Source organism: Larus michahellis, chromosome 8 (assembly GCF_964199755.1).
Source record: "Larus michahellis chromosome 8, bLarMic1.1, whole genome shotgun sequence".
NCBI classification, from domain to species: domain Eukaryota; kingdom Metazoa; phylum Chordata; class Aves; order Charadriiformes; family Laridae; genus Larus; species Larus michahellis.
This window is the reverse complement of record NC_133903.1, coordinates 1,129,246-1,144,911: the sequence shown is the minus strand read 5'-3', so window position 1 is coordinate 1,144,911 and position 15,666 is coordinate 1,129,246. Positions and strand designations below refer to the sequence as shown.

At 42.0% G+C, this 15,666-nt stretch overlaps 1 protein-coding gene across 4 annotated transcripts in view; it reads right to left on the bottom strand.

Moving 5' to 3' along the window:
- Positions 1 to 13,335: 13,335 nt before the first annotated feature.
- Positions 13,336 to 15,666, bottom strand: part of TRRAP (transformation/transcription domain associated protein) — a 94,462-nt gene continuing 92,131 nt past the window's right edge. For all 4 annotated transcript variants that reach the window (XM_074599568.1, XM_074599570.1, XM_074599569.1 and 1 more), the window contains exon 72: positions 13,336 to 14,580. In XM_074599568.1, coding sequence (XP_074455669.1) covers positions 14,296 to 14,580 — 285 coding nt within the window. In that variant the 3' untranslated portion in view covers positions 13,336 to 14,295. The remainder of the gene's footprint in view (positions 14,581 to 15,666) is intronic.

Sequence of the window (15,666 nt, the reverse complement as noted above, 5' to 3'; positions counted from 1 at the left end):
GCTGCAACTATAAGCCACCAATAGCACAGTAAGAAAAAGCAACTTTTCTATTTGCTTGCTGTTTTCAAAAATAAAAATATATGGTTTCGTATTAGGTTGACATGAAACAGAATGCTTGTAAAGTTGAGAATACCCCAACTACGCCCCATCAAAAAAGTTGCAATTCACTTTGTTTCTGGTTCAACTAAAAAAAAAAAAAAACCAAACAAACCACCATTTAGATTTTTACTGTTTTTACAATTTGAAAATAAATTTTTCAAACTAAAAAGTCTTTCTTACTAAAGAACATCACAATGCTTTTCATTTGAAAATTATTAAAAAAGAACAACCGTTATATTATTTTTCTGAAAACAAAACAATTCCATAAAACTTGAATGAACTAATGGAATGCCTTGATGGTGGTGGCTCTGTATTTCTCACATTTCTGCGGACTTTTTGGCCTGTTTTAACCTTGCGTGGTAGAACTTTACCCCCCGATATTTTACTATGTAGCTCAAACAGGCTTGAGTGAACTCTGCCTCCACACGGGATGCGGTGGTGTTGTGATCCCACATCTGAAGCCTGACTGAGACAAGTACTGGAATGTACAGGATCATGACCTCAAAGTTATCAAATGGACATTCATAGACCACTTTGAGCAGCGGAGCTTCAGAAAAGCACTACATTATCCTGTATCAATATCAAAACTCCTCTGGAAGAATACTTATGATACTTGAGACATCAGTGATAGGAAATTAAGCCATGACATATTCTGCTAATAACAGTGCCCTTACCCAAAGATTAGTTTGTCTAAAAGACAGGAAGAGAGTATATTTATAAGGTTTATTCTGTCAAACCTCCATCAGTCTTTTTCCTATTTATCCTACATAACGCAGCAGAAGAAAAAATATTCCCCTCTGCTGCTGTAATCGAAGTCATTGTGTTTCACATCAAAAACATTTATTTACTGCATGGATTAAAGGATTAAATTGTGTAGGAGTACTTTGTCCAACATTCTGTGCCGGTGCTAGAATTCAGCTGCCCTTCATCTCCATACCGTTGACACATTGATAAACATTGATAAAACGGTTTTCCCATTATGGCTAGTTTGTTTGTGGTGTTGTCCTGGTTTGGCCTCAGACGGCACCAAAGGACCCAGTGCTGCTCTCTCGGGCTTCCTTGGGCTTCCCCAAGATGGGAAAGAATCGGAAGAAAAAGGCAAAACTTGTGGGTTGAGACAAAGGCAGTTTCCCAGAACAGCAAAGGGAACAAGAAAACACCACCAATAACAGGGACAGAGGAACATACAAACGCGGCTACAGGCCCCGCCACTCACACTCACCAACCGCACCCAGACGCTCCCCCAGCAGCTCCCAGCAGGTATGGCTCCATGGGATGGGATACCTGTGGCCCTGCCGGAGCCTGGGGAGAATTAACCCTGTCCCCGCCAGATAGCAGGACAGAGGTATACAGAATTAAAGTAACAAAAATAAGTTTCCTAGGTCTTTTCGTCCAATGAGGTTAACTCCTCAGCCAGCTTGATTAACATGCCATGTATCTTCTGTCCAAGAACGGCTCCTTTCGTGCAGAGAAGATAATGGGAATGCATTCCTGCTAAATGTGTATGTTTGTAGGACATTTAAAGATGGTCATATAAAAGGGGGGCGTGCAAGGGCTATGCTGTTCCCAGCTGTGGTACAGCGAAGTGAAACAAAGTCGTTAATGTCTTGACTAGCAATCTGTGGTTAAATCAACTTTCTCTACGTGTATTCTCTGCTCTTTTGAGACGTTCAGCGAGACGTAGGGGTGTTTGTGGTGCACGGTGGACACTCTCACCCTCGCCACTAGGCTGCATTCACGCACCACAGGAAGGCTACAGCTGTGGGAACGCAGCCCGGCGTCTCGGAGCAGGGCCACAAGGCGACACCAGCGTCGGTTCTGAAAGCACTGGGGCCGCATTGCCCTGTTGCCTTGCCTTAGCTGCCGAGCCCTACCCTCCATCAGGTGAATTAGGCCGGGCAGATCATCCAATGACAATGTTCCATTGCTTCCGAGTCTGCTCAGGGATCTCATAGTGTGTTGTTCAGGGCAAAACAGAGGCGCTGTCGCTCACAGACAACAAGATGATTCATCTACATATGAACAACAGTCATCTAGAAGCCCAGGGAAAAATGAGTAAACAGTCACAATCACTGCTGAAAGAGCGAAAAAAGCCACTGGGAAACAAACTGTGCCACAACAAACCCCAGAATGCCTCCTTCCCTAGGCTAGTGGCTATAGACTAAGATACACAGGAGGCTTCTAACCTCCTGCAAGAGACTCACTTTTCTGCCACACCTACTGACACAGTAAATCTCTGTGCTCCCACAGCTAAACATCTATTCTGTTTTCTGTATTTGGCTTCAAGGCAGCCTAAGTCCTAGAAATAAATCTAAAAGGAAAAATATTAGAGATATCCATTCATAAGCAAGAAGAATGAATTTAATTTTGATTGTTTGCTGACGACAAAAATAAATTCGTCCTTCAGGTTGTTCAGGAGTCCATTTCTGAATGGAGCTCAAGTGGAATGAATCTACACTAGGAGTCAGGAAACGAGGTTCAGAGCACTAGTACTCATCAACAAGACTACTGTGACAACTTCCATGAGACCATGAGACTTCCTAAGCTAAATGACTAGATGTTTTCCATGCAATGGGATCCAGGCGCATCCCATGCAATGACCTATTATCCCTGCAGACCATCCTATACTAAAAACAAAGGCAACTATAACCAAACAGACTGTATTCTGTTAGTGAAAGTACTGCTCCTTTGTTGGAAAACATTTCTGCAAAAAAAAAAAAAAAGCCCTGGAACATATTCCATTTGTGGGAAATGCAAATAAGATTTTAATGTTATCAGCCCTCCATTATCACTACACTCATTACCCCAACTACACACCCATGTATCTGCGCTCACAGCAAAATCTACAGCCCGCATAAACTGTCCATGGATGACAGGAATCGACTGCATGACTTTCGCTCTTCTTTCATAAACAGGGACACAGTTTACAATGCTGACACCTAAAAAAATAAAATCCATGACTGACCTTGGTGTTAGCAACCAGTTATAGAAAATGAAGCACATCTGACCTCAGATCTATTGTTTCAGGCTTTCTGCAAATTCAGGCAGACATCACTGCATCGGGCTATATCTATCACACAATGACAGTTCCCCTGAGAAAATACAAATAAAAATCACACACACACACCCCGCCCTGTTTTTTATCCCCTAGTAAGAGGAGGTCCATCCACATATCTCCTTTTCCCAGTAACTTTCCAGTTCTCTGCAGCTTTGTCTTTGAGAATTGTTGACTTAGAGTAAGCAAATATGGTAAGCTAATTTAGTATTATTGCCTAATGATCATAAAAGAGGAAAATAAATTAAGAAGCGTCCCAATCACACTTTTGTACTTTAAGGGCATGTGTTAGTATGTTGCTGCTGTTGTTTAGGATTACGATGCCTTTAAGGTTTATTTTGTATCTTCAGGTTTCTGCTCTTTTGTGATTAAATGCATACAGGCAAGTAGAATAATAATTATGTAATTTATGTTCATACACTTCCTCCCACTGGCATGCTGCTTCTTGACTGAAATTGTATTTGATTCATGAACAGCTACCTATTAAAGATGGCGGGGACAGATACTGCAAATCCCTAAGAGCAATCATGAAATAAGATTTCAGCTACACCACTGATGTCAGGTCCATTTGCACATTTTTATCACTGATTCATGTTCTGTAACCTACCGCTTCAACCGACAGCATTTATCCCTGCTACTTTTGAATAATATTAAAAGCATGGATAGAGGTGAATCATACAGCTCTAAGTGTGAAGTTCTTACCATAGATTCAGGCAAAATAGGAATATAATTGTTAACCAAATCTACAAATACAGAGAGAAAAACCTTGCAACTAAGACAATTAAGTTGTGTTTGTGTTGTCTTGCACTCCAGGAAAAGTGTAATACCTCAAAAGTCCTAAACTAACACGTATAAATTAAATGGGAAGAATTCTGCTAAAGATAAAACGGGCAACATTTCTCTTCTATGTCTGTATCTGGCTGATGAAACTAACCATAGCAACGTATTAGTTACAAAGCAAGGCCACTTAAAGACATGGTCCTGCATCGGGCCACCCATTGCGCCAAGCACCATTCCAGCTTTTCGCTTTATGGAAAAGGCAAAAGAGTGACAGGGAAATCAAAAGCAGACAGGAGTGAAGTAACTTGACCGACGTGACAAAGCGAGTCAATGGCAGAATAAGAAGCAGAAACCAGATCCTGACATTTTCCAGCCTTTGCCCTAGCTAGCGGGCATCAGAGTTTCTCTGGAGTCCTCAGATGTAGGCCCTGTAAACTAAGTTATAATTCATTCGGCTGCATTCCTCTAAGAACAACCTGCAGTCGATGGGTAATACCAATTCTTCACCTACACTTAATTCTGCGTAAATAAAAGGGAGATTTTTAAAGCTATGATCTGACAAATTCACTTCATTCTTTAGCAAATTCATGACCATTCTTTGACTAAATAACATTTAAAAGTGAGAGAAACACTGAGAAGTTGAAGGTAATACTCCTCATTGCAAAGGAAATCTACCGGTGCTTTGTCTAATTAGAATCTGGAATGAAGGGTTACGCCATTAAGTAAGTTGGGTGTAAGTTGCTCTTAACAAGACCCCTGAAATCTACGGTCGTTCTTATTTTACAAAGACAGGACTGAAAACTGGTGAAAATCCTCTTCTCAAGCATCGCTTATGGTGCTGCAATAAATACCATGAGCTACACAAACGCAGCCTAAACAAGTATCCAGTCTCATTCAGCATCAGCCTAAAAAGTTACAAAAAGTGTTCTAGAATTAAACTTTCAGTTAAGAAGTGGGGGTTTAGACATTAAAGTGAGTTAAACTGACACTAAACCAGCCTCACTAAAGAACAACTATTGCATGAATGTATGAATGTATTTCATAAAGAAGGCATCTCTCGGGTTAAAAACACAGTTACCAAAGCTGAGATCTTGTTCTGGGTGGATTTGCAGAAGAGTACAACAAATGAAGCTGGGCGCCCTTGTATTACTACAGCAAAGCACCACTTGAAGGATTTCACTCAGGTCACAGAAAAGAACTGATGAATCACACAGTACACGTTAAGTCCTAAGATATATGTCCGAATGGAAGCTAAACTGGACTTACTAGATAACTTTTCCTGCGTGAGTAATATCCTGTTCTGAGAGCTGAACACAGAATTCGTACCTGTACTGAACCATCCCAGAGCTCTACAGCATCACATCTGTCACAAAAAGAATGAAACAAGCCATTTTTGTGTTTTCATTAGTTAGCTCGTTCACAACTTACCAGCTTAGTGAAACAGCCAAAGTGGAGACAAGCAAGTCATCATTTCAGCCCAAACTAATGCTTATTTTCTTGCAAAGCTGTGAAAGGCTCAAGAAAATTGAGCCTTTTTCCAAAATCACCAGATCCAAACCAGGTAGCAGACAGTCAGAGGAAGGGTCCCCGCTATTTCAGTCCCCTAGTGTCTCTGTTTAGTAAGCCTTCAGTTTCAGATCTGTTTCCAGAATACAAAAGATCATGATGCATATTTTGACAGGCCTATTAAGATGTTTTGCTGAAAAACTGAACTGTCAGAGCTGCGGAAGACTGGACAAGTCTGTATGATAATTCTTGTGCCACACTGACTTTAATTCACAGGGTAAGGATTAAAGTATTGCCCCACTGCAGTCAATTAGGGACCTCTCATGAGCAGCACATAATGTCTTGAAGGTTTTCCATTTAGTATCTATAGCTACACTCAACAATTACGACTACATCTTTGCAGCAGGGTTGGTTACTAACAGATTGGCTCCTCTAAAACTAGCCTAGTTCATCTGAATGCCACGTAATTCTGAAGCAGGGCCATGGGATTCTGTGAGTGAGTGAAGCTCTATGCCAACTGACAGCCCCGAATTAGCTAGCTTGAATTGAAAATTCCACCACAAGAGGAAGGTGTGGTTCCTTAGAGGACAATCTTGATTCTGGGCAACATTCAAATTCAAGTTGAGTGTAGTGAAGATGAGCTATGTGCATAGAGAAACAGTTAAATCCTTTAGCCAGGTATCACTCATACATTTCTCCATGAATTCTTACCTACAGAGAAAGCCACTGCAGTTACAAACCACACCCAGCTTTCTAGAAAGTCAGAATCCCAAACACCCACTCAACACCTCCACCAAGAGTTTGTACGCAATACTAAAAAAAATATTATTTTCTCTGCAGAAATTTCCAAAGGATAAAGAAAGCGCAACACATCTCACATAGGATGCACCCAGCTACACATCTGGAAACCAGATACAGCCTGCAAGGCAAATTCATCTGACCCCGCTTACTTTTTTTACTGTCATCTTGCCATCTCCTGTGTATCTGTGCATGTCCATACATTTAGTCTCTGCTAGTTGTTGCCAAGCACGTGTAGTAAAAGGAGAAGAGGGTAAAGGGGCTATGGGAGATCACAGAATTTTCATCGCTGTCCCACAAAAGCGTCTCAAAAGTCATTTAATCCCAACGAAATTGAGTTTGGACCACCCAGATTGTATTATCCTTCACAAGCAGCTTTTTTCACCCAAGGACTACAAAGCAAATGTGTTTTACAACACACACAAACACACACCCCCAAGCTATCAAAAGTATCAAATCTTTTTATTCCCCCCACTTACTTCATACTGGAGAGTGTGCATCACTTGACAAGTTAGACCAGAAATCCTGAAGTCCTGACCTCATCCTCTACAGAATCTCACAAAGACGGAGAGTAGTCTCCTCGCATGCTCGAGCTTAAAAAAAAAAAAAAAAAAAATTTAAGGATAGCACAGAGTTTATTGCATGAGATGTTAAAAAATAGCCTTCACAATAATGCATGCACTTAATTTACAGAATTTTAATATGGCCTCTTTCTCTACTTGATAATTGCTGGGTTTTTTTACAACAGAAAGGAATGGGGACAGCTATTACACAATGAAACAACATTTCAGTGACACCGCCAGACCTCAATTAAAAGTTCCGTGCCGCTTGTATTGCTTCAAGGGATGGTTAAGCAATACCGACCCATTGCAAAGTGGTTTATGAATTGCTACTGATGAGAACTCTTGCTGAATAAGCAGAGTAGATCCTTTAATGCCAATTTCTTACAAACAGCAGCAAGGAGTGGAGAGAGACAATAATTAATGTGTTAGTATCAAGAGAAACAAAGAGCCTGCAAAGGTCTCTGTCCTTTCCCAGATAACAGACTGAGAAAGCTTCTGTAATATAGCTGGTACTGTAACGGGTCATGGAGGCTGGACTGAGGGTAAGCAGTGGTTGATTGATTAAGGTACAATTCTGACAGCATCTTAGAGCCTGGATAAAAATCCTTTCCCAAAAATATAGCCTCAGGCTGCAGGCAGCAAGTGAGGCCTGGTATTAGCGCGCAGGGCACACGAATTTTAAAAGCCAAAGCTAGTATCACTTCTAAACGCAACACATGACTACACCACATTCAGGAGCACAAGAATCAGGTGAACTGGAAAAGGGCTTTTATTGGCACTTCGTTAAGACAGCTGAATTCTGGGACAGTTAGTTTTCTTTCAAGAAATCCAACAAGCACCAACTAAATGGCAAGATATGTATTTGTACACAGTGCTAAAGAGGTTTGCATTGTTTAACACAACAAGAAATAAACAGCTTCTGCCCTCACAAATCCAAAAGACGCCACTGCCAAAATCCGGGACCGGGGAGGAAGCACCCGCACTAGTTATTGCTTCTCCCTTGGAAACGCCGACACAGCAAAACGGCACGAACCACCTGAAACTTTGCCACGACTGCAGGGTTCACACCTCATTTCTTACGAGAAGCACGATATGATCTTTCAGGACTAGACAAGGTCAGGACAAGTTTTATAGCTCACTCAAGAAAGATTTTCCAAGACCATATTAACCACATGTAGTGCTTCAGTGGAGTCAGAGGGAAAAGCATCACCTAATAAAAAAAAATAAAAATAGTAACTGCTTTTTGCAGCACCAAAGTCTCCCTTAACGAGCTTCCCTGACAATGTCTTCAAAGTCCTGGCTGTACAAGCTCCAGCCATCAAAGTTACCACAGCTGAAAACATTTGCCAGGCTGCTTACTGTCGTGAGCAGAACAGTCTGGACTGGGGGAATTTCACTCAATTTAATTTATTGCCAATTAACATAAAACTTTAGTTACTGACAGGGGAAAAAACCAAACAATGAAACAAAGCCTTAGGGAAGCACCTTTTTTTCCGTTTCGCCAGGCTCAGCCCAGTCTGCCACCTCTCCCGCTGCCTCCTTGCCTCAAGCTCCCTGGCTTTTCCAGCGGATCCCGTTCAGCCCCTCGGGTGAGGCCTTGGGCCGCGCGTGATGGTGCCATTCAGCCACTCCTTGCTTCCTCCTCTTCTCCTCCACAGGTTCTCAGCTCTTCTTCCCGCTCCTCCGCTCCGCGGGGATCACAGTGGTGGGGTCCCTCCCGGCTGCCGCCCTCCCTCAGGCACCCGCGGCTGCGGCACCACCCGCTCCTTCAGAGGCCGCGGCTCCCGGGGCGGCCGGGCCCCCACAGGGCACCGCTCCAGGCCCGGCTACACAGGCCCCGGCCTTTACGCCAGAACACTCGTACGTGGCGCTTTCTGTGGGGTAACAGAAAGAAATAAGAGATTTCTCAGAGTAAAGCATTAGATTGTAACAGGGACGGGAGCAGTTTGAAAGCGAAGAGAGGACACAACATGGCTGACACAGAAATAGCATTTCCTCTGCTCTTTTCCTGAAACTCTCGGGGAAAGGCAATGCTAATTCAGAGCAAATGAAAAGGCCACAGTCGAGACATGAAATTCTAACAATTCACAGACTTTTTTTCCCCCCTGCATTTCAGCACCTTGAGTGCTCCCATGTGGCAGTGCCATTTGAGTAACACCGACGGTGCTGGCACAAGGGGACGCCGAGGACCCGCACACCCAGCCAAGGGTGACAGATCACACACGAGACACCAGGTGTTTCACATGTGCTCTCTTGAACCTCTTAAATGTGAAATGCACCCACACTGAGCTGATTAAAAGCTCCTGTGAGTGTGAATTCTTCTCCCTGAATAGGTTTCTACACCACAAAAGAACATTTCATACACCATATTTGAAACAGATCAGAGCCTTAAAAGCAACTTTATTCTACTGCCATTACGAAACAGAGCTTTCATTGTCTGCTGCTGAAATGCTTTGAGTCATCTTCTTCCAGTAATAACTAATCTCTCGCTCGCTCTCTTTGTATCTGACAATTCATGGACAGCCCAATTACAGGAGTTTCAGTTTCAGAGGATGGACTCAAACACCCAACTAATGTTAAATGAATTTGTTTTGGAGTATAATTCACTTAAGCAAATGAATTCTGATAATCTACTCTGAGAGCAGACTGTAATAATAAATGGTTAAATTGCAGCAGCATCGTCTAATGAAGATGGAGCCAAACATGATTACAAAAATCAGGAGACTGAAATAATACAGTATAATTTGAGAAACCTGACAACTATTTATTCTCCATGTAAAATCCACAGCTCACATTTTTGTCTAGGTTTTCATGCCAAATCTGTTTCTAGTTACTAACATTTGCGTCACTCGAGCGACCTGCCATAAAGCCCGCTTCACACCAACCCAGGTATGTGTGTGAAAGTCTACCGACATGTCTATCTCTACGCATTCCATAGACTTACAATATGGCTGGCACAACTTCGGTGCCAACGACTTGTCACTAGTTACCCTCATGAAGATCCAGCCAGGTCTGCCCAGGACTCTACAGGGGAAACAAAACCCAAAGCACAACAGGAGGAGGAATTTTAAGAATGGCATAATGCCCACGCACACAATTTCAGAGACAATTTAAATTTGATCTCTCTTAATTCGCAAGTGTTTGATATTACAAAGTAATAACACGGGCTTTTTTTTGTGTAACATCTAATCTGAGGGAAGAAACCTTAAAGGGAATACTTAGAGTGAATTGACAATTAATGTATTTCACTTTCAAGTATCTGCTCAGCAAGATCCATATTGAGCATATATCTCAACTAATGAGACGGAGGCAACCCTTATCTACAATCATAAAAAATTAAATGCAGCTAAGATACATGCCACGTGTTTTTGAAGATAATCAGGAACTTCATATACTGTACCTGCTAATAGACAGTTGCTGATCACACAAGATACGTCAGAAGATTTCCTCCAGACTCTGAAGAACGCCCACATATCACTAAAAGCTTTCAGGATTTTCCTCCTCAGAGCTGGTGGTAACTCTGGGTTAAGACTGTGTAAGCTTTCTCACAAAATAAGGTAAATCCATAGCATGTATTCACGAAAGAAGAGAACCAAGTATTAACATTTGCACATTAACACCCTCAGGGACCTCATTAAAGTAACTCTCTTTTCCCTATTATCTCTGCTCCCTCACACCCCAAGTTTTCTTTTCAGACTATATTGCAATAAACAAGAGAGATGTCACAAACCTACAAATAAAAAAGTCTGTCTCTCAACTTACATTCTCATTTTTCCATTATGATTTCTCTCATGAACAGAAAAGTTGATGATTTCCTTTAAGGGAATGCTGTCTTCTCTCCGAGTCGGACATATATAAGACATGCAAATGATTAAGGAAAAGATAGCACAGCTCCTCTGATGCAGCACGTGCTGTATTTCACAGCTACAAATGTTACAATCGTCAATAAAAGGAAGCGAAAAATTCCCTTCGAGTCATGAAAGCACTAAGCTCAGTTGTGAATGACGGCATATAGAATATGTTGTGACACATGCAGGAAGCATTAGGTTTTATAAGAAGAAAGTTCAGATTCTTCTTGCCAACACGATTTCCATAAGGAAGCAAGTCTTTGCCAAAAAGAGATATGTTTGTTTTGCAGATCCTGATATAGTCCTTACTATTCATGTATTTGAGCTTCCACTTGTACGTAGTGGCATACAGCGTGACTCAGTCTATCCTCTCTTCGAAATACAAGGAGCACACAAACCAACTGCGGGAATAAAAAGGCCCACGCTTTATTCATCACACAAGGAAACAGAACCACCATCTAGAACAAAAAATACCTGGTGAGAAGTAATAAACTCTTTCTCCCAGCCAAATCCCACAGCAAATCCTTTGATCCACGTCTGAACTGTGTTAAGCAGAAGGGTTTGATCCCCTTGATCCAAATGCCTGCACCTCAAGTGCACAAACTGCCCAGCCTTACCTGTTGCCACGTGGCTACGGTCCAGGGTCAACCACTTGGCTACCATTGCTGTACACTTTTGAGGGCTGAATGCTTACCATCTGTTTCTGCTGGGCCTTGTCTGCTGCTGGCTCTCCTGCACCCAGGGAAGAGGTAGGTGGACACCTAGGAAAGTCATGGCTCACTTGAAGAGAGTCCCTTTGCTCTTGCTCGTGTCCTCAAACCACAGACTGGGAAAGGCCGTAGTGATTCAGCTGGGAAACGCTCTGGTCCATCTCGCCTAGGAAAGAACTAAAAAGAAACTTGCATGGGAAATCCTGGAAGTGAAGTAATTCCTGAGAAACATAAAACGCACAACTGCAGCTGCAGTTCCAATTCGCTTTTTATTCCAAAACTTCTACTATTTGATTATTACAACTCTTACATGGAATAAGCTAAATTTATCACTGTTCTTTAATAGTGTTGTATTTTACAACGAAAATGGAACATTCATTCATTTTCCAGGCTTTTCCCCTAGAAATGACATTTTTCCATAAATTAATTATTGCACATTTACTTTTCATTTACAAGAGCTAAGGGTATAGCTTTACTTTTCATTTACAAGTCAATAATATCTTAATTTCCATTTTCAAAATTGCATTTTATTTTTCTTGCTATATTATAGTTATACCTGAAGGGAGGAAAAATGCATTTAAGTTGGAGTGCAAAGTGTCTCTAGTATTAGATGTACTTGTTACTAGTCAAAAAGTAAAGAACAGGTGCAAATTCATAAATTAACCTAGCAAAACTACACATCATCCTATATACTACATTTAACTGGCACCTACCGTAACATTTATGCATAACTAAGATATAGCAAAACTTTCTGAACTAACCCCCAAAGGCTTCGTGCCCAGTACAGCACTGGAACAGCCCACCCGAAAGGCAATGAGGACTGAGCAGGAATCCGATCCCCGAGGCTGAGATGACAAAGTGATGCCTCCTGGCCAAACACACAGTAAAAACCTATTTAACACTTAGCCTTCAAGTGAGTTTAAACTCATTAACTTAACATTTTGAGTTCATATTACAGCCATGGCTGCGAAGTGTGAGTGCGTGTTCTTCTATATACTTGTGCAGACACACACAGCCCGTCCTGCCCCCCAGCCCCAGCGCTCCCTGCAGCTCCAGCGCTGCCCTGCTGCCCGCAGGAGCGCCGCGTGAGGGCCACCTGCCCGCGCCTGACGCTGCCACTCGCGTCCGTATCGACTGACTGGTTCTGCCAACGGCTGCAGAGATGAACGGGACAGGTCTTCCTGCAACTCTGTAAGAGACCTATGGGAAGCACATGTTGCTTTGAATTTGAACATTGACTTGGCTACAGCGATACCCACCACAAGCCTCGACCTGCAGGTGGCCAGGAGTCAGATGTTCCTCTCTTAACTGAGCTCACTCACCTGGGAAAAGTCATCGGCGTTTAGCAATTCCCCTTCTCTCAAAGGCAGCACCCTACCCAGTGATGGTGATGAACTTCAATTACGCCTCTCATGTTATTCTGAAACCTCTGAGGAACCTCTTGACTGCTTATTAAAAAATAAAATAAAAAAGAAAGAAAGAGACAGACCGGCAGACAGACCCACCCTTTGCTATAGCAATAAAGATCATCTTTGTTCCTGTGGGCACGGCAGAAATAGAGCTAATGGGGTTCATCTGCAGAGACAATCTTGACCTCTGAACAACTACCTAAAAGCTGACGTTTTTGTAGACACGAAATAGACTATTCTGTTTAAAGAAAGACTTTTAGAAAACAGACGGTTAACACATTAACTGACTGGCCAGGAAGAAAGACTGTACACTGAAGAAATTCATATTTTCATATATTCGTCATATTTCGTAGATTCAAGTCATATACACACTTCCTATTTGGCTTTTCCGTAAACAAATTCAACACTATACGTGGGAACACCACATCCACCTCTCATTAATACAGCCATCCCCCTTCACCATACAGGCTGTTTTCATTTATTAAAGATTACACCTGCTTTTGGGTGTTTTCTATTTAGTCCACAGTACTATATTAAAAATATTTTAAATAAATTGAATACCACAAAGCGTTTTACAAAATATTTATTTTGAAAAAAATCACTCTGTACAAATTTAACATTCTCAACACTGAACTTTTATAAAAATGCTAACACAACAGAAAGACGAGTGAAACATTAAACTGATCTTTTCTTAATTTACAAAGAAACGAATTCATTGTAAAGAAGCTATTGTAATGCTAAACATTAAAAAAAAAGAGAGAAAACTTTATAAGATTTTACTTTTTTTGTCTATTACAGCCAAATACATATATCAAAGGATGACTTTTGCCATCCTTTTTATAAACGTCCCCCCCCAACACTATCCACAACTAAACCAAATACCCAAAATGGTTTACACGTTTACTGTACACAGCTTGTGCTCCAAGAAAAGCTAGCACAATTTGATCATCATTTTCTCAGCGCCCAACAAAAAGTCACCTCTATACATTTGGTACAAAATTCTCTGTACAAACCAACTTTGCTCGTGGAAATTTGAAGCGATCTTAAAGGAAGAGTATTTGTGCCTTCAGTTTGGTACAGTGAAGGGACAGTGATTAAGTAAAATATCACAAAGTAAAATTCAGTAACTGGGAATACTGTCTTCTTTTTTTAATAATTACTGTTGTATAAAAAATTTATATACTGCAGGTTATTAGGAATGGCAGACCCTAAATCTAACAGTGCTAGTTTTATAGTCCTCATCATAAAATAAGATTTTTCTGTACATTAAGTTTCCTCTCTTCATTTTAAGCTATTTGTGAAAGCCGTTGTTGCATACTAAACAACCTGTTTTTTAAACAGGAGGAAGTGTCCCCTCAGTAAAAACAGTAAAATTGTCACATTACTGTAAACGCAATTAAAACGAAGACTGACCAAATGCAGTGTGACAGGTAAGCCATGGTCTGGAAAGCTTTTTTCACATTTTCTTAACACAATACATGGCCCACACCACAAACAGCAGCAAAAAAAGCTATTGAAAATTTCAAGTTAGAGCCAGGGGTGCCAGGCAGGATCCATACGGCAGAGATTATCCAAGCTATTCGCAGCTGCGACCAGAGTGTTGACTTTGCTTTCTCCTCCTTCAAACTGAGCGAGATTATGAAGTCGAGTCATGATAGCGGTAACAGCTTTCTGAACCAGGGAGACCAGCTGCTGGCTGTCCATATTTTCGGGCTGCCCAGCTGCTGAGAGTGGAGAGGAAGTATCCTCCTGTGTTTTTTTGTGCCATGCAATTATTTCATCCCGCAGCACAGTTTTTAGGATGCCATCAACCTATACGAAGGAGAAAAATCAGACCATTATATTTAATCCAAAGAACCATCAGGAGTTATAGAATCGTAACTAGATTTTAGTCAATGTCACTTCGACGCCTTTGGTCCCACATTGCCATCTCCGTCTTTTGAAGGTGAGTGTAGCTTCCAACTGTCTTCACTATTTCCTCTCAAGGTGTTTCTTTTCATAAAAAGCTTTCATTATGAAAACACAACACAATTGCTCCTACAGAAATGAAAAATCTCATAAACTATAACATACATTACGATCTTCACACATGAACACAGTCATGTACATTCTATTTTTAGATGACTCCACCAAGTTGATGACTTGTCCCAGACACGTGCACACACACAGAGGAGTCTTCTGCAAAGATTCAGAGTGCTTTGAAAGTGGGGGAGGGGGGGGTTGCACAATGACTATGCTCCCAGGGAATAGGGAAATTAGGCCAACATACAAAACCACATATTAAATATATTTTACGGACATTTGTAAAAAAGATAAATGCAGAAAGTGTTAAAAGTATTCCTCTTCAGTCCAAAAGATACATAATCTCAAGCAATAATCGCCACATACCTGAACTGAGCCGGGCACCCATCACTCCAAAAAGAGTAAGTGGGCACCTGTGCTCTCATCTTCAAGAAACCACACAATCTCTCACCTTGGAAAGGACCCATAAGGATCATCGAGTCCAGCTCCCCACAGCACTGCCTAACACTAAACTGTATGAAGAGCGTCGTCCAGATGCTCCGTGAGCTCTGAGAGGGTTGGTGCTGTGACCACTTCCCTGGGGAGCCTGTTGCAGGGCCTGGCCACCCTCCCAGTGAAGAACCTTTTCCTAATGCCCACTCTGAGCTTCCCCTGCCGCAGCCTCCTTCCATTCCAGTCTGGTCACTAGAGAGGAGCTCAGCACCTCCCCGACGCTGCTGCCCCCGTGAGGGAGGTGCAGGCTGCCATGAGGGCAGCCCTAAGCCTTCTCTTCTCCAACCTCAACCAACCAAGTGACCTCAGCTGCTTCTCCCAAGTCTTGCCCTGGAGACCCTCCCGTCTCGGCTGCCCTCCCCTGGCCACACTCCAGTGCTCTGA